At 43.3% G+C, this 18,471-nt stretch overlaps 2 protein-coding genes across 3 annotated transcripts; both read left to right on the forward strand.

The window, feature by feature from the left end:
- Nucleotides 1–255: 255 nt before the first annotated feature.
- LOC136443647 (uncharacterized) lies at nt 256–8,010 on the forward strand. Of its 2 annotated transcripts, none has more exons than XM_066440963.1 (8): nt 256–367; nt 3,306–3,415; nt 3,996–4,065; nt 5,030–5,112; nt 5,537–5,653; nt 6,207–6,287; nt 6,450–6,716; nt 6,885–8,010. In XM_066440963.1, exons 2-8 carry the CDS (start codon nt 3,338–3,340, stop codon nt 6,912–6,914), a joined length of 726 nt encoding a protein of 241 aa, XP_066297060.1. In that variant the 5' UTR covers nt 256–367; nt 3,306–3,337; the 3' UTR covers nt 6,915–8,010. The 2 variants fall into 2 exon arrangements, with proteins under 2 accessions (XP_066297060.1, XP_066297059.1); XM_066440962.1 differs by lacking the exon at nt 256–367 and adding an exon at nt 1,078–1,262.
- A 1,396-nt stretch (nt 8,011–9,406) lies between these two features.
- LOC136443887 (uncharacterized) lies at nt 9,407–18,287 on the forward strand. Its single transcript, XM_066441261.1, has 8 exons — nt 9,407–9,630; nt 12,684–12,792; nt 13,299–13,356; nt 13,739–13,821; nt 14,646–14,759; nt 15,603–15,674; nt 17,314–17,377; nt 17,580–18,287. Exons 2-7 carry the CDS (start codon nt 12,718–12,720, stop codon nt 17,374–17,376), a joined length of 465 nt encoding a protein of 154 aa, XP_066297358.1. The 5' UTR covers nt 9,407–9,630; nt 12,684–12,717; the 3' UTR covers nt 17,377; nt 17,580–18,287.
- Nucleotides 18,288–18,471: the final 184 nt, after the last annotated feature.

An 18,471-nucleotide genomic window follows, 5' to 3' on the forward strand; every position in this document is an offset into this window, starting at 1 on the left:
TTTTCTGGGCCGCGTCAAGGACCCCGGGGGTCGCGGATAAAAACTGTGTTCTGCGACCTTAATCGATCAAAATGAAAGGAAGTGTTTCTGTTTTCATATGATGAGGGCTGTTTTTTTCTCCGATACAAAATTCAGTGATGTCAAATCCATCTGCCCGGTCATGTTTACTTGCTGAACTGGAATCCCCCCCCAAACCCCCTCTAATATCCTCTAAGGGCTTTCGGGACATCATTCAAACACACCCTGATCGTGACAGTGGGCACGTCTCACGGTCCAGATTCGCGTGACTGATCTCTCCTCCAGTCAAGGTGTTTACCTTTCAAGAGTTAGACTATCGACAGGACCAAGGAAGTCACTATTCAATACGGTATGTGTAGACGTATCTCCTTCTTAGCTTTGACGTCTTAGAATGTTCGTTTGTGATTACATGTAATTGCATTTCTTAGCCGATCCGCCTCGCTTCTTCAGGAAACGAAAACAACGCTGGCATAGCTCCAAAGGGCTAGATCGGCTTCGCTTCTTCAGACGTTGGACGAAAACAACGCCTGTTGTGTAATAGTTGACAGAAAGCATACAAATTGTAACAGGGACTATCATGCAACAGTGATAGCACCACACCAACTGCTCAGGGGTCGCGACCTTTTAGCCATATGGTTGGTGCGTGTGAGATTGTGATCCGGTGCCAGGGGATTGTCGTAGGTTCGGCAGTTAATGTTACTCCTTTCCTTGTTTCAAAATGTAGCCCCAGACGTCACACAGATGCTGGCGTTAAGCCGTTAACGTTGTTAAACTAGGGTTAAAGCGTCAGGGAGAGAAGACAGGGACGTGATTTTTCACCATAAAGAGCAATACTAGCTGGTCAGAGAGACGACACCATAAAAGGTCTTGAAGCCCTGTCCCGTCTGCGAGGTTAGCGTTTTCAAGCTGCCCAGGATCTTGACCCTGTTGATCAGTCATTCCACCGTGTTTTGTCAGTTTGCATGTGGCTGAATTATACACGAACATAGCAGCTCATAGTTCTCTCAGTGTTTTTTTTTAGAGATATCACACATGGACAGCCCAAAACTACGCTAAGAAGTTGTTTATGAACTGTACAAATAAGCGTGAGAGTCCACCGACTATAATTAATGGACTTGCCCTTATTCAGTCCACGGGGACGCGTTACGTTGGTCTGGGGCACGGAAGGGGGAAATGCTGTTAGGAACATTTGACGAAACTGTTTTCTGAAACGTACCTGTAACGTGCACCTGTATAACTATAAGGTGAGTATTATTTGGTACGTTTTAAAGTTCGTAGCTCGACTCAGGTATACGCAGTCTCTTAAGGAAGCACAGTATATGCATGTACGTAATATCAAATAGCTGAACAAGTCCAAAACGTTGGGCTCTCGTGTTTTGGGTGTCGTTTGAGCGTGTGGTTGCTTGAACTTGGGTGTGTTTGTGGACAGCAACTATTGAGGGATTTTTATGGTATTATTTGGTCGGTATGCATAAACACCTCATCCGAACTGGAGCCTTAGCCAGGTCTAATGTGCAGTGTACATGGGGCCAAGGATGGGGCAAGGAATCTATGTGACGCTCTGGATACATTGTCTCAAAGAGCGTCACAGGAAGTCCTTGCCCTGTGTACAAAATATTAGGCCCGGATGACTTCGGGTGAGGTGTTTATGTATACCCTTATTTGGTTGGTAGGTGGCTTTGGGATAGCCTGGGTGCCATCCTATTTCTACCGGGGCTCCTACACGCGAGTGTAGGAGCCCCGGTAGAAATAGAATGGCACCCAGGCTAGCTTTGGGACGGCTCTTTGTCCAAACAAATCTGTCTATCTATGTAAGGTTACCTATCTATCTCTAGAGCCGTAACCTCTGCTTGGAGAATAAGATGACACACACCACACCTCATGCAAAAAGGCTTGAAAAGGTCATTCACCTTAAGGTAATATCAATCAAATATGACAGGCTTTTAGCGACCTGCTCTATTAATGATTGATGAATATATAAGTACATGGATAGTCTTGACTTTGATATCCAAGCAGATATTGGGTGGGAAGATCGTGACGTTTTCTGACATACAAGAACTGACCTGCAAAAACTAGAAAAAGAAAGGTATGACTTTTCAAAACAGGTGTTGCTGTCCCTTCCTAATCGGGACATAGCCGGTATACTAGGGTCGGTAAAAACTAAAATGCCACTACAATGTGGTTAACGTTACCAAACGAGGAACACAGATGCCCCAGCTCACTGTCATAAGGGACTCAGTTTCACCACAAATAAACATTGCATAGCCAAACCGTTTAAATGGACAACGTAAAAATTCTAGACATTGAATCAGTGACTTGACACTGTACAATGTACAAGCTTGATACTACCACGTTAACAATAGCCTAGGCATAGGTAGTGTGACCAAGGAGGTTTTATATGCTTGCTTGGACAAACACTAGTAGGCATATTATACCTTATTGATATATGTAACATTTGAATGTTACTTCCCAGTCTAGATAAAGAACTTAAAGTAAGAATTGTGACACTTACTGTGAACCTGGCATCTTCGACATCCCGATACGGCTTCGGGTCGTCCTTTCTGGTACGGTCTCCCTGCATTGCTGAGGACCTGTACAAATAATGTGATTGATATTTACCATTCAATACAAATGCATGACATGTTTGCAGCTAAGTGTCATCCAAAACAATTTTTCCCACACTGTTTACATGTATATGTCTATATTAAACCTCCTTGGTGTGACCAAGTGGCAGGGACCGGCCGTTAAGTGTCGAGAATGGTGCTTCAAACCACCAACCACGTCAGCATGGCTTCTTGTTCAATTGTTCGGTGTGACGTGTAATGCTGGCAGGCCCATTCGCATTTGAATAATTTCAGCTGAGCCTATAGAGGCTCACCATGGGGTTTTTCCATCAACTTAGACTGGTCTACTTGCACGGCTGTAATACCGGCCAGGTTGCAGCGTTGCTTGACAATGTTAAAACCATTTGAGAGTCATTTTATACGAGACTTATATGCTGAGAGTTGCTGACGGCAGTAATAATGACATACTGTAAGAGGGGAAAGATTCGCGTTTTTTTTTGTTCGCAGTTTTCGCCTCACCTCTTAACCGCGAAATTAAAACCACAGCAAACATCTTTTTATCTTCTGACCGCCTACCCCCTTGTTTCAACCGCGAACTTAGATTCACCGCGAACACTCTATTTTCCCCTTACCACGAAATTAAATCCCGGCGAACACTTCCCCTTTTAAGTCATATACATCTTGCAAAATACCATGTAAGTATTGTTTTCTTGTGTTGCAAAGCTCATCTAGATCGGTAGGAGGCGCTGCACACCATGGCGATCCTCAAGAACAGCTGCTGCGGCTGCTGTAAGCTCCGGGAGGGGTCCATCGTCGTCGGCGTCCTGTTTCTGGTGAGTAATTATCATATTCATCCAAAGAGCAGCCAGTAGGTACCCGTCTGTGTAATGAGGCTGCTGTTGACTTGTGTCTTTTAACGTTCTCGATCACGGGACCCCGTTTTTCGTCCATTCCGAAAGACGAATGAAGCTCCAACCAGAATACCCTTCCCCAGATTCGAACGTTTTCGCGGCCCAGGCAAGACATCAAGTGCAATGCAATACAATACAATGCAATACAATACAGTACAGAAACAATATGAAAGGTAAAGGTAAAGGTATCCCCATAGCCTTTTTGAGGCCGTAGGAGCAGTGAGCTGTTATCCACTGTGTCGAGGGCACGGTATTGGAAGGCAGAGCCCAACCCTCTCCTTCCACCGCCTTTTACCTTGTCAACATAAGAAGGGGACGTTTTTATACCTGGATGGAGTGAGGAAAGTCTTCCCCAAAGGACACAACATCGATCACATGTCAAAGGATTGGAACCCGGGACCTCTTGGTTATGGGTCAAACTCCCTAACCGTTAGACTATCAAACACGACGCCAAACTATATAGTAACAGTATCTCACGTCGAATGATTCTCTTTCCTGACAGATCCTGCATCTGATCAACTTGGGGATGAAGGGGAACAGCCTGAGGCAACTCGCAGCGGCTGGTGCCCCGGGTAAGCACCCTTATCCTGCGGTCACGTTTCCAAACCGATGCCCCGCCGGGTACTTAATGCTTAGGTCACATTTCCAAACCGGGGCCCGGTCGGGTAGCTTGCGGGAACGAAAAATATTATATAACAGAAAACAAAAGACACAAAACGTAAAAAAACTACTATTAACTATGTATATTTTCTTGAGATGTATTTCTATTTTTCGTTTTCGCAAACAGCCCGGCCGGGCACCGGCTTAGAAATGTGACCCTATCATATGCTACGGTCACATTTCCAAACCGGGGCCCGACCGGGCTGTTTGCAGGAACGGACAATTAAAGTGTATGTCAAGAAATATACACACATTTTGCTCATGATTGATATTTCTTATTTCTGTATTTCTCATCCTTTTCGTTCCCGCAAACTGCCCGGCCGGGCCCCGGTTTGGGAATGTGACCGTAGCATTAACCAGGTCTTTGGCGGGGCCCGAAGGACTCCCGCAGCCTCCACCATGCCTTCCTGTGGGGGCATGACAAGTTGAATTCGGCAGAAAAAGGGTGAATAGTTGGCAGGATCGGAGGGTCAACTTTCTCCCCTCCGAACTGCGAGGGCAGATGAAACCATGTGCTGGCCAAACTCCCCTGGAAACTTATTCTCCCTATAGCCAACATAGTTAGTCTGGTAGAGACTTGAGTAGGACTCCAAGCGGCTGCCGGGGTATTTTGATTTTGATTCGCACGTAAAATTGGCGCGGTTAACGTATGTCTGTCGTTAGTGTCGTAACGTTCTTAGTTACTAGGCAAATATTTTGATTAAGAGTTAGATGTTAATCTCTCTCTATATAATTGTCACGTTACCTATACTTTTAAAACATACTATAAAAACCACAATTCAGCCGTTTGTGATGCTCTCTCTCTCTCTCTCTCCCTCTCTCTCTCTCTCTCTCTTTCTCACTTTCTCTCTCACTATCTAACTTCTCTACGTCTAGTTTCCGGTACGGACGCTGCCGGCATTGCCATGAGCGTCGTGGCCATCATCATCGATGGGCTGATGATCTATGGCGTCGTCAAGGTAATGTCAAATACGATCCACCTTCACTGCCATTGGATGTCTGCAGTCACATGATCATGACGTCATTTGGCGTCCGCCATCTTGGTCGCTCAAATATGTTGCCAATGAGAGACCATGATAGCCTGGAATCCAAAACTATTATAGCTCCCGAGTCTCTCTTCGCAAATTGTAGCCTGGAATCCAAACCAATTATTTGCGGAGAGAGACTCGGGAGCTATAATAGGTTTGAAATCCAAGTTAAAACCATGAGAGAGATGTGGATAAAACCTCTTTGGTAGAACTGTGCCTTTTTTTGTAGTTATGAGATATATTTCAGTCATTACAGGAAAACTAGAATGTTGATTTCGACAATTTCCAAAATACAATGTATAGGAACATGGAGCATTTTGAAGCCAATATAATTTTGATATACATCTGTCCACAGGCTATCAGCGCGCTGCTGCTAGTGTGGGTTGTGGTTTTCGTCATCATTTTGGTGGTGGAACTCATCATCGTCATCGTCGCCACCGTCATCGCGATCGCCGCTGTGGCAGCCGCTACGGTAATCGCATCTTGCATCACACGTCCTTGTATATATGTAAATAAATGTATTACTAACTCACTAAATCCACTTGTCCTTTGCACACACAAATTCAGTTGTTTATGTTCCTTAGCGCCTTTCCTTTATTTTTCCCCTTTGTTTTATTTGTACCGGGCACTTGTGTTGTATCTAACCCATGCGAAACTGCTGATAATCTCAGATATGAGGCTAAGCAGTAAAGAACAAGAAGAAGTGGCCTCCGCGGCCTTCTGGTCAAGCCCCCCTCTCACTGGACCCGCGGCACGTTGGCGGCCTCGCTCGCTGCGTCCTAAATTAGATTTGTGTTTCCCTTGACTTTATAAAGGAAATACCATGTGCAAAACACACAAGTATGACTAACAATGCAACAGAACACACAAAGTGTGAAAGGTTCATATTTTTTATCCATGAAATTCGTTGAGCGCTTTGTCAAATCTCCCTGTCGCATATGCTCAATTTATTTGTTCTGTATGCCATCATAGATTCTAAGTTATGAGACGGTTCTCTTGTTTTCAAAACTTTGCTTGATCCACAGGAAGGTGGATCGGCTATTGGATTAACCATCGCGATTCTGGCTCCAGTCTGGATCATCTATATCGTGATCCTCCTTCTGACGGTGAGTCACGTGACTGAGATCACAGTTCCATTGTTTCAACATTGTTTAAATTGACATTGTAGGTTACATTTATTTATTAAAAAGCAACAGTAGAAAATCTGTAGAATATGTGTCATCCTTTTTCATTGCCTTTTCCATTTTTGTCTTCCCTTCTCTCTCTAGATCTACGGCGTCCTTGTGGTGTACTCTCACTACCAGAACCTGCGTGATGGCGTCATCGATGACGGCTCAGCACCGCCGCCTGGCGCCTACCAACCCGGTACTGCAGCACCCCCACCCGGAGGCGCGTACCCCCCACCCGGGAGTGTGTACCCACCACCCGGGGCCGCATACCCCCCACCCGGGGGCGCATACCCCCCTCCCGGGGGCATGTACCCCCCACCCGGGGGCGTGTACCCACAAGCAGCGGCCCCTCCCCCCGGCTATGAGGTAAGCTCTTCAAGATGTACGTTTGAATCTTGTGGCGTCGCATGGCGTGATGGTAGGCTGTTAGGTCCAGAACCCAGATGCTGCTTGATGCTCGGCTGTCGCCATTTCGATAACGTAGGTTGTACCCCGTAGTGACGTTTTGTTCTTTCTTTCCTTTCTCTTCCGCAGATGCAGCAGGGGATTCCACCTAAAGTGTGAAGAAACTCAGAGCCACACAGAGCGTTTGGTTGCCTTACTTTCACATGTTCTTTAGGTCTGGGAAAAAAGTTTTCGGTTACGGACCTGAACGGTAGGCAGCTTTTTGGTAGGGTCGGTCGGGTAACCGAAAACACTTATTTTCTATAGCCTCCTTCGCAGACTTCCAAGAAAGGGGGTCGTCCCTCGGCGACATAACTCCCTTGGCCCGTGTAAGAAATCGCGTCCCCCCCCCTCCCCCAAATATATACGCCGCCTTTTTACGAAGTCTGCGAAGGAGGCTATATTTTCTAGGTCCGACTATATTTTCTGTAAGGGATCTGGGGAAACTATCATTAATCATTATAAGGCACTTCGTAATTTTGTAGGTTACAACAAACCTGAATTACTTGTCTAAACATTGTATTCGTAGTCACTTGTCGTCCTAAATTAAGACATTTTGGGCTTGGAATAAAACTATTTTAGAGAATATCGTACAGTATAAACCTTCTTGGTGAAACGATAAACATTTTTGCTACATACATGTATTTCAACGATACTTACTCTTTACTATTGGTGAGGTATGATTGACTTGTATTTTCCGTTTATTAACACACGTTGTATTTGTAGAGCAAGTTATAATGTTGTCAGTTTATTGTTGTTGTTCCTTTAGCATTAGATTGACTATCTGCTTAATTTGTCGTTAATTAAGTTCATAGTTGTTTAACATTAGGCATGGGATCATTGAGTGAGCGAGGGAATGTTTGCAATTTTATAAAGATGATAATAATCTCTATTTGCAAATTTATGCCCGAAGGCTAATTGCAAGGAAACACGCGCGCGCGCACACACACGCACGCGCACGCACACACACGCACATAAACACACAAACACACAAGAAACACACACAAACACACACACAAACTCACACACAAGCACACAAATACACACAAACGCGTACACGCACACACACACACACACATACACACACACTCTACAGATCTAATTGATGTATTATATCCACTGTGTCTTGTTTTTTTTCACAAGGGGTGTTTATACTTATATATGGGACCATTTCAATGACTGATATCTCAAATAAAGTTCTTTTCCACACTCTGAAGTACCCCGTGTGATTTGTTTGGCCTCTGTATCGACGGAGATGGTTTTCAGTATCCTTATGTAGAACTGGTGACGATCATACTATTATCCTGCATGTTTCGCTGATGAAGGTTAGACCAGTTATTTCCTTATAATCACTGACAAAAGATAGCGGATGCTGTCTGAAACGTATGACTGTTTCAAAATTTTATCAAAAATTGAAGAGATTCATCAGTCACGTATAATCACAGTTACTAGGATATTCTTCAATCAGTGACATATTCTAAAGGTAACAAACACGTACCTCCAATTTTTCGTCCTGGGATGAACCATACCGAAGGTTAGGAGCTGCCCAAGTCCTACAAGCTCCGTAAGGAGGCGGGGGAGGCCGGAAGATCTACGCAAGTCTCGTCATAGTCTCGTTGTTCTCGCGAGACTAGGTCACTCCGTGAACAAGACGTAAAGTAGACGTCGAAAATTTGGAGGTACGTCTTTGTTACCTTTAAAATATTTCACTGATTGAAGAATATTCTAGTAACTTTATCAACAGTATTATTATCAGAAGGGAAACATATTGCTTTTGCTACGTTTCTTCGCCTTCTTCCGTTCCAAACGAATAAGGTCAACGACCTGAAACAGACGGCTGTCACCATGGTTACTGGTAAAGTAACAGACACCCTGTGGTGTTCGCGATTACATAATGTAGCAAATGGCAGGACAAAGCTGGAGTCACTGGTCACCATACATATGTCTTTCAGCAACAGAGCTGTAGTTTGGTAGACCACGTGAAGGTAAAACTTTTGTATTTGCTTGCAAATGTTGGCTTTCTAGTTGCTGAAAATAACATTTGTTAGACATTCATAAAAACAAAGGATCACTAGGAAACAAGTCTTCTTACGTTAGAAGTATGACGTTACCTTACGTAACGTTACGTGTGAAGTCTCTATGATAAGTCACACCAGAGCCTAACCTGCAGTACCACTCCTGGCCGCTGCGAGAAGACTGCAAAAAAACAAAATGCCAAGTTTGCCCGACGTTGACTTGTCAAACTGGAGATCAAGCATAATCAAAACCCCTATGCGAGCGATTTGCTATTCCCCAAAAGACAAAAATTTTGCAAGCTGACAGCCGTTTTGTACAATCTTCTCGTTGCGGTCGCTCCCGGTACTGCACATTAGGCTCTGCAATGGATTCAGAAACATTTAATTCCTAGAAGAAAAAAACAAAAACATATTCAATATCCTCTGGACAAAGTGACGAAAAATCATATCGTCCTATAGCTATGTTTTCGTCCAAGCCAAAGAGTCGAATACTTTCTCCAGAAATGGGCCAATTTGTTTTGGCATTTACATGTATGCCTGACGGGTAACCCAAGTGCCCGTTCAACTGTGTACAATGTTAACCTGCTATCTCACATTGTTACGACGAAGCGTCTCAGTTGCCGTTTGGCCCGGAGGGTGTCGAGCATCACAGCAATCTCTTGTCATGTTGTGTCATGTTCAGTGACCTTTTAAATCGGCGACGCGTCGGACAAGAAAGGCGTGCCCAACATTTTGGCCCACCTTTACTGTCTCAAGGTGGACAGAACGCGGTGTATAGCAGCGGATTTTGGCGAGGACTTCCGACGATCGTTGCTGTAAAGGTAAGCTAACATTGCCTTTCTTCCTTTGAAGAAAAACCTCTTGATTTCTTCCTTATTGTTCTTGAATGATATGGGTAGAATGTACAGTCACGGATCTAGGTTAACTTGACCGGATATCATGAACGCCTCTTTTGTTCAAGGGTAGGCCCAGTCAAAATCGTCTGACGATTTTTCTAAAGGTACGATTGTCAGCGAATTTTGTACCACACATCTAGATCTACGACTGTCCAAATTAAATCTCCCAAAGTTACTGCAGCAAAAGTGCTGTAAAGCGAATATGTCATAGCTCATAAACGGTAGACAACACATTTTGGCGTCTATTGTTCGACAGTAGGATATTGGCCTTTTTGCGACGCTTATAATTTCAGGTTATCAATCTCTAGTTCGTTTTGTGATACTTTTAATGTCCGTAAACTCCTCCGACTCCAAAAGTCATTATACAGGAGGATTAGTGTATCTTAACAGCTTAGATTGTCCTGACTTGAACGTTTCAGATCAGACACGTACACATACATAAAACGCGAATAAAGCTGTGACCTCTGCCTATTGTAGTGTCAATAGGGGAGGGGTCTTTAACGGATAAAGGTGTTGAACTGCAGCATTGTTTGGGCGATGAAATTGAAATTGTTGTCATGATATTTCAGTTGTTGTTGTTTGAATCCACGGTTTCGTCTCCGAATCGTTGAAAATTCGCCCGTTTTGTCGATTGCTCAGAGATGGTTTTATTATGTCTTCTATCCATGTCAGTCCGTGTGTCTTTAATTATGCATGTAGCCTCGCCTTTGTGTTGGGGCCATAATAAGGGGGTGTAACATTGACGGGTGCCTTTAGAAACGGAGGAGCAAAGTTAACGAGTTGTGAATCCCCATATTGAACCCCTTTGTGTGAGTCCTGTGGCCACCACCCCCGTATTTGAGTAGGAAAGTCCAGCGATTACAAAAAGAAGTACTTAAGAGACATAACTACAACACTCGAATTTCTGTCGGATACCCGGCTCAAACTACCGCATTAAAATGAAGAAAAAAGGCGCTACCGAGGCCTTCTCGGCAAGAATGTCTGGAACACCTGGATATCTAAAGTGTGCATACTTCGGGGGTTACTGATGCCGCATTAGTAGAAGTCTTCAAATTCACCGGGCTTTTTTCAATGTGACGGCTTTAGAGTGGTACTCAGTGGTATTGTGAGAGTCGACATCAAATTAGAAAGACACACTCTTATTCTTTGATTTGCTGAATCATGTCTCCAGAATATTATTCTCATACAGTATATACCACCTAATGATATTATGCACCAAGTCATTCTAGTTTATATAAAATACATTCATTTCAAACGCTTGTTTGCTGATGATACTCAAATTGACACGAAATTTAGCACACATCCTAAATTTCCCTTAATTCATCGGGAAACTTTATTGACAGAACATAAGAGTATGGAAACGTTTTAACTTCCATTACGGTTCTACACATAATACTAGTATATGTCAAACACTTCTGCATGTGTTTATAGGATAGGATCGAACTAACTATACAGTACAGTTTCCCTTATGTATCTAGACATTCACGTATTCTTATGTGTAGTGTAATGTGAGATTTCCAACAAATGACAATAAAACTTAATGGTGCTATAGCTTTGAGTGGTTTAGGATATGTATATTTTGATCTTGATACTTGAGCATGAGATCAATCTTTGACTTATAATAATGTTATAGTTTGGACAAAATCTTAATTGAGAAGAGCTCGCAGTTTCTGGGACTGAATCTCAAGGTTCTTAAGCGTGGCCTAAATACTACAATTGCCTTAAGCTAAGGTGCATGACAGGCCATATATTCAAACCACTCTCACTGAGAGGGACTCCTTCCCTTTTCGATAAGTGTAATGGGTTCTTTTAACGTTCTCGAAGCATGGTTCTTCAAAAAATTGGATCCTTCATTCAACGTCCAATCCCAGAGACACCACTAACCGAGGCTTGGTACTCATTTGAACCTCGGTGAAAATGAAGAAATTCGTGTGAAGTGCCTTTCCCAACGCTACACCATTGGGGCCTGTCAAGGGCTCGAAGCCAGAAACTTTTGGTTGCCCTAATCACAAATGGGATTTGGGACAAACCACCGGAGACTGATAGTCAGTTACTGAAGTACTGGCATATTTGGCCACGATGTCACCTCACGCTTGAAAATGACGCGGTCGTCATAGGCAGGGATTGGGCGATGCTCGGTCCCAACTAGCCGCGGCGACTGTTGGAGGGCTTTATACTTGCAGTCTTATACATTAGCCCTAAGACTACAAGTAAAAGAAGCCCTCCAACAGTCGCCGCGGCTAGGTCCCAACTAGAGCCGGTCGCGTTAGACAGGTGGTCGTCTTGGATATGCAACAATGCACTTAATGCTTGAGTCAATGGGGGGGCGGGGGGGGGGGGGTATGTGGCCAGGTGGTCGGTGGTTGACAGGTTTTACTGTATGTATATATGTATTTAAAGGTGCACGCCTGCAGGGCAAATACCTGAACGGTGAGTCAAACTGCCCGCACCTACGAGACACAGGGTGCGACCTCTGGGAAAAACATGCCAGTGCTGCACATTTATGTTTTTCAAAATCAAGATTTACCGACGAGGTGCACATCTGAATCTTATGGTCTGTAAACCACAGTGACATGTTTTAACACACCGGTTCTGCACTGGATGTGGACAAGCACAAACTCTTGCAATCCTTCAAACGACTGCGCCGCAGTGCGCCCCCTACTGATAGTGCACAGAACCACAAGCTAACTCAGTATACGTTTGTTGACATGGATGACAAAGGGACTTGGGTCCCGTGTTGGATGGGGCGCAATGAGCACGTTTAAGGAGAAGGGCTAGCAGTCCCTCCCTCTAAAGTATACCCTGCTACTAAAATTGCAAAGAGACTTACTGCCCAATGTGATCCTATGTGCCACAAGGCACCACACCTTCGGGGTCTAACGAACGAAGGAACGAAAGTATATCATGAAACTGTCTGGCAAATTATGATAAACCAGTCTCTCATCTCAACTTAGTACATGTTTATTTTTTTGTTTTAGTACAGACCTGGACCAATAGCTGACGTCACACAACATGGCGATTCTCGATAACTATTGCTGTTGCTGCACCGTCCGCTTGGGGTCGCTCATCACCGGTGTCCTGTATGTGGTAAGTAACAATAGCTGATAGTAGCCTGGAGTCCAGCCTTCGTAGCTTTAGTCCGCTACCCAAGCTCCGCTTCTTGGTTAGAAGCGGAGCTTGGGTAGCGGACTAAATCTAAGAAGGCTGGACTGCATGCTAAGCTGATAGTCCTTTTTGTGTGCAAATTCTTGCCCTAAAGTTGATTAGAAGCGACACGAGAATAATGTAAACGCAAGGCGACTGTATTTGAAACACTGACTATGTAGACTTGTTATGTTTATCTTCTTTGTGTCTTAAGACAAAGTAGAACGTTTCATCTGAAGTCGATTTAAACCATTCGTCGCCTTGAATCGTAACTTGAGACGGCTTCGTATGCTCAAGACACAAGGAATAAGAAAGCCATTTGGTTTCAAACCCTCGCTATCTATTTCATATACTTAGCGTCCTCGCGTTTTCAGACAGATCAGTGTTATGAATTGAATTATGATCCGCAGTATTCCACGCTGAATTACAAATTGATGTTCTTTCTACAGATCATACATATCATCGACTTGGGGGTGAAGTCAAGTAGTGTGGCTCTCGGTTGGAGCGGTGAGGCGAATTCTTTAGAATTCTTGGGTGAAATTGAAATATCTATAATAAGAAACTGAGCATAGATTCCGTTCACTATTCATCATTGCTATGATTGATATCAGTACCGTTATTATTGTGTACTTTGAAGTGATCTCATGGGTATATGAATTGCATGGTCTGTATTACTGTCCTATAATTTAACACATCAACTAATGACTGATAACATATATTGTTAGTTTTCATATAAATATACATACCTAATCATGCTTTTAATTTCGCCATTTATTTATGACTAGGCAATGACTTCATATTTAAATCTTTCAAAAATTTTGTGTGTATTTTCAGTATGTGAAATGAGATGTACATGTATCGGAACTAAAACGATTTGTTATTTCCACAGCGTATGGAACCGACGTGGCCTCCGTCGTTGTTGACGTCATCGCTATCATTCTGGGACTGCTGCTCATCGTAGCTGTATTGGGGGTGAGGAGACAGTTACAACAGTTTTATTTCTTTATGTATTTTCTGTATACACTCAGTCTTTTCAACCATCTCGGTTTCCTTTACAGCCAAGTCACGACTATATTTAGTATCGTAATTTAGTGATGACAAGGAGCAACATTTAGTGCGTAAATTGTGTCATGTGTGTGTGTGTGTATGTGTGTGTGTGTGTGTGTGTGTGTGCGTACGTACGTGCGCCTGTGTGTGTGTGAGTGTGTGTGTGTCTATGTGTGTGTGTGTGTGTGTGTGTGCGGCTGTGTGTGTGTGTGTGTGAGTGTGTGTGTCTATGTATGTGTGCGTGTGTGTGTGCGTGCGTGCGCCTCTCTGTGTGCGTGTGTTGTGTCGTGTCCTGTTTCTGCGAATACAAATAAACACAGTGCAGCGTTCCCATATACCCTCGGTGATGCTATTTGTCCGTGTAACTGGAAGGACCACACAGTAGCATGGGTACCGAAAATAATTTCATCAGGTTGGTAGAACATAGGATATTTGAAGTTTCTTTTAACACAACCAGGTAATCTCACCTGCTGACGTTTCGGTGTCGGTCAAACACCTTCTTTAGAGCTTCTTACTGGAGTACTGCTTCTCACCACTATAAGTAGCCGAAAGCGCCACCTACATCGGCTTCTTATAGCGGTGAGAAGCAGTACTCCAGTCAGAAGCTCTGAAGAAGGTGTCTGACAGACACCGAAACGTCAGCAGGAGCCAGTACCTAGTTGTGTTAAAAGAAACTTCAAATATCCTCAGTAGTATGGGTATGTTGGAGAAGTCCGCCACCTCTAACTGACTTTGTATGATGTTCCCAGAGCATGATGGCCCTGCTGCGCGGCTGGGTCGCCCTCGCCATCATCATCCTGATCGTGGAGCTCGTCATCATCATCTGTTTCAGCGCGCTGACGCTGAACATCTGGACCGCACAGGTACGTCTGTATACTACGTACGGAGTACATGGATGAGTGAATGAATGCGTGAATGAATGAATGAAATAATGATTAGATGAATTAGTGAATGAAAAATGAATGAGGGAATGTAGGAGTAAATGGAGGAGTGAATGAATGAATGAATGAAATGATTAGATGAATAAGTAAATGAATGCGTTAATGAATGATGAAATAATGATTAGATGATGAATAAGTGAATGAAAAATGAATGAGGGAATGTAGGAGTAAATGGAGGAGTGAATGAATGAATGAATGAAATAATGATTAGATGAATGAGTGAATGAATGCGTGAATGAATGATGAAATAATGATTAGATGATGAATAAGTGAATGAAAAATGAATGAGGGAATGTAGGAGTAAATGGAGGAGTGAATGAATGAATGAATGAAATAATGATTAGATGAATAAGTGAATGAATGCGTTTATGAATGAATGAAATAATGATTAGATGAATAAGTGAATGAAAAATGAATGAGGGAATGTAGGAGTAAATGGAAGAATTAATGAATGAATGAATGGGAGATTCAAATAAATGGAGTAGCAAGCGAGTGAATGAATGAAGGAATGGATGAGTGAAGGAATAACTACGTATGTACATGTATATATAAATGAATAGTTAATAGAATTAGGCGATGACTTAATGAGGGGATGAATAAATGAGTGAACGTATGAATCTATCAACGGTGAATGAATGAATGAATGAATGGATAAATTAATGAAGCAATGATAGGGTCGAAAAGAGGAAAAGAAAGTCCCATACGATTAAATTGTTGACGTTGAATGTTGTTTGATTGTTGTTTTGATATGTTGTCTGATTATAGGCCTCGGGCGCGTTTTGGTTGGGCCCAGTCATCGGTGCCTGGGTCATTTACTACTTCATCTTCTACATCACGGTAAGTCTCCATTCATTCATTCACTCACTCACTCACCCACTCACTCACTCACTCACTCACTCACTCGCTCACTCACCCACTCACTCACCCAGTCACTCACTCACTCACTCGCTTGCTCGCTCGCTCACTCACTCACTCACTCACTCACTCACTCACTCACTCACTCACTCACTCACTCACTCACCCACTCACCCACTCACTCACTCACTCACTCACTCACTCGCTCGCTCACTCACCCACTCACTCACTCACTCACTCACTCACTCACCCACTCACTCACTCACTCACTCACTCACTCGCTCGCTCACTCACCCACTCACTCACCCAGTCACTCACTCACTCACTCACTCACTCACTCGCTCGCTCACTCACTCACTCACTCACTCACTCACTCACTCACTCACTCACTCCCTCACTCACTCACACACACACTCACTCACTCAGTCTAACACTCTCACTCATTCTTCTTCTTTATTCCTCCCATGGGAGAGCATTCATTCATTCATTCATTCACCCACCCACTCACCCACCCACTCTCTCACTCACTCATTCATTCATTCACTAATTAATTAATTTACAGATATGACATAAATCCATTTATTCATTCATCCACTTAATTTCAGTAAAATTGCGTCGGTGTCGAATAAACAACCCTGTTTAGCAACTTTCCGAGTTATTGCTCTCTTTAGATTCGTTACATATTCGCCGTTCTTAATGTTTGCTTTAAATAAGTGTTTCACTTTGTCCAAACAGCTAGTTTACAAAAATTTTCCAAACCTTTCGTTGTTTTTGCGGCTTCTTATGTATGTATCAAGCAACGATCTTAGTGTAACAGACTACGAACCGTCATTCTCGCTACGTCAGCGTTAGCCAGCCGCCATCAGCCAATCACGTCGCCGCCTTATGTTTAAAAGGAAACGTGATTGGCTGGTAACTTACCCTCCAACAACAGGAGGGTAAGTATCTGATTGGTTGACAGATGACCAGCGCTAGAAGGACGGATCGCAGACCGGTACACCAGGCCGTTGCCTACATGTAGTACAGTCAAACCTGTCTATAGCGGTCACTCAAGGGACTGGCCAAAACTGGCCGCTAAGGACAGGTGGCCGCTATGGAGAAAATGTCGATTAATTGACCACGAGTGACACATGTTTTCAGTACCCACTGAGATACATTTATTCACCGTACAGTAAACATGTAAACATTGCATAGGTAAGGAACATTTTAGAAGTTCGATTGTTGTTCTTTTACTTCTATTATGGGCTTGAAAAAAGAATGATTGTATCTGCCAACTCCAAAACCAATGGCTTGCTTGAGCTTCATGTCTGAACAGACCAGCATCGCCATACTCTACTTTAGATCCTTCGAGACTGCTTCGCTGCAGGCACACGCATCACCAACGAGTTTTTATCATATGAAACAAAGTCATTCGCAGCAAAATGCCACCTAGTTAGTTAAGAACAAAATACATGTTGCTCAGTTGCCACTTACTGTTCGTTTTCGACCGTTTTCAAACATAAAATCGTGGCGACAATTTTCCTTAGTCTGTTGTTGTGGTGGTTCGGTATATAAGCGGTAGTCATGGCATTAGAGGATGTACTTTTAGTGAAAGGCGTTTTGTAAAATTCTTCACTTCCAGATCTATGGTGTCTTGGTTGTCTACTCCCATTACCAGAACCTCCGGGATGGCATCGACGAATAGGGTACCCTCTTTTTTTACTCTCTTTTTTTCCGAGATTTAAAACAAAACTTTTTTACTGTGGAAATTAAAACATTATTAGATGAGCTATGTAGGATTTTGACTCCTATATGATTCGTATACTTTGGTCATTATCCATGTGAAACAATTTGTATTGTATTGTAATCACGTCAAACTAATGATTCGTTTATTTGTTCTACATTTAGATGATGGGAGATGGGCAGAGAGTATGGCAGCTTCCTATAAACCTACGCCGGGAGTTTTGGAGATAAAAAAATTCTCTGTAGAACCTCCAGAATAGAGTAGTAATGTCGCATCCTCTCATGACAGGACCGCCACTTGATTGTGTCAAGCAACGATCCTGGCATACCGTCCTGCCGACAGCCAATCAGATGCTCGCTTTCCTGTTGTAGGAGGGGGCGTTATCAGCCAATCACGTTGCCGAGTGACCGTAGGCGGCGACGTGATTGGCTAACGGCTGGCCAGCGCTAACTCAGTGAGAAGGACGAATCGCAGTACGCCAGGGTTGTTGCTTTGTGCATACAATCGACGGCCAGGCATAACAGAATGTATCGTGGCAGCTTTTGGTGTGCCTTAACTGCAAAAATAGTGTACGCCGATTCCCCTCTTTTCTCGTCCGAACTGAACAAAGTCAAAACTCGTACACGACTTTTTTTTTACTAATAATATAATGCCCATGGGGCTGAATCTATGTAACTGCAGTCAGCTTCTTGACCACTTTAGATCATAGCATTTTTCTTATGGGATATTTGAGAACATACAGGTAACGCCATGAGTCTATTGTTCACTACCGGCTTAGGGTAAAATGACTTTAATGTTGCAAATTTATGGGATAGACATGCTTCAATTTGAGCATATGTGATCGATGCAATTGAATTATTCTTACCTTTTTCCTTTCTAATGTTGTCAGAATGACTGCCGTCTAGTACAGTATGGAAGGCACAAACTTCAATTTGTCGAAGTTTAATTTTTTATTGTGCAGCCTAGATATAGGCTGCACATGTTGTATGGCATTTGCGGAGGCTCTGTAATATGTTTAGTAGATTTTGTAACGATTTAGATGGCGTAAAAAAACAA

Source organism: Branchiostoma lanceolatum, chromosome 10, assembly GCF_035083965.1.
Source record: "Branchiostoma lanceolatum isolate klBraLanc5 chromosome 10, klBraLanc5.hap2, whole genome shotgun sequence".
NCBI lineage: Eukaryota > Metazoa > Chordata > Leptocardii > Amphioxiformes > Branchiostomatidae > Branchiostoma > Branchiostoma lanceolatum.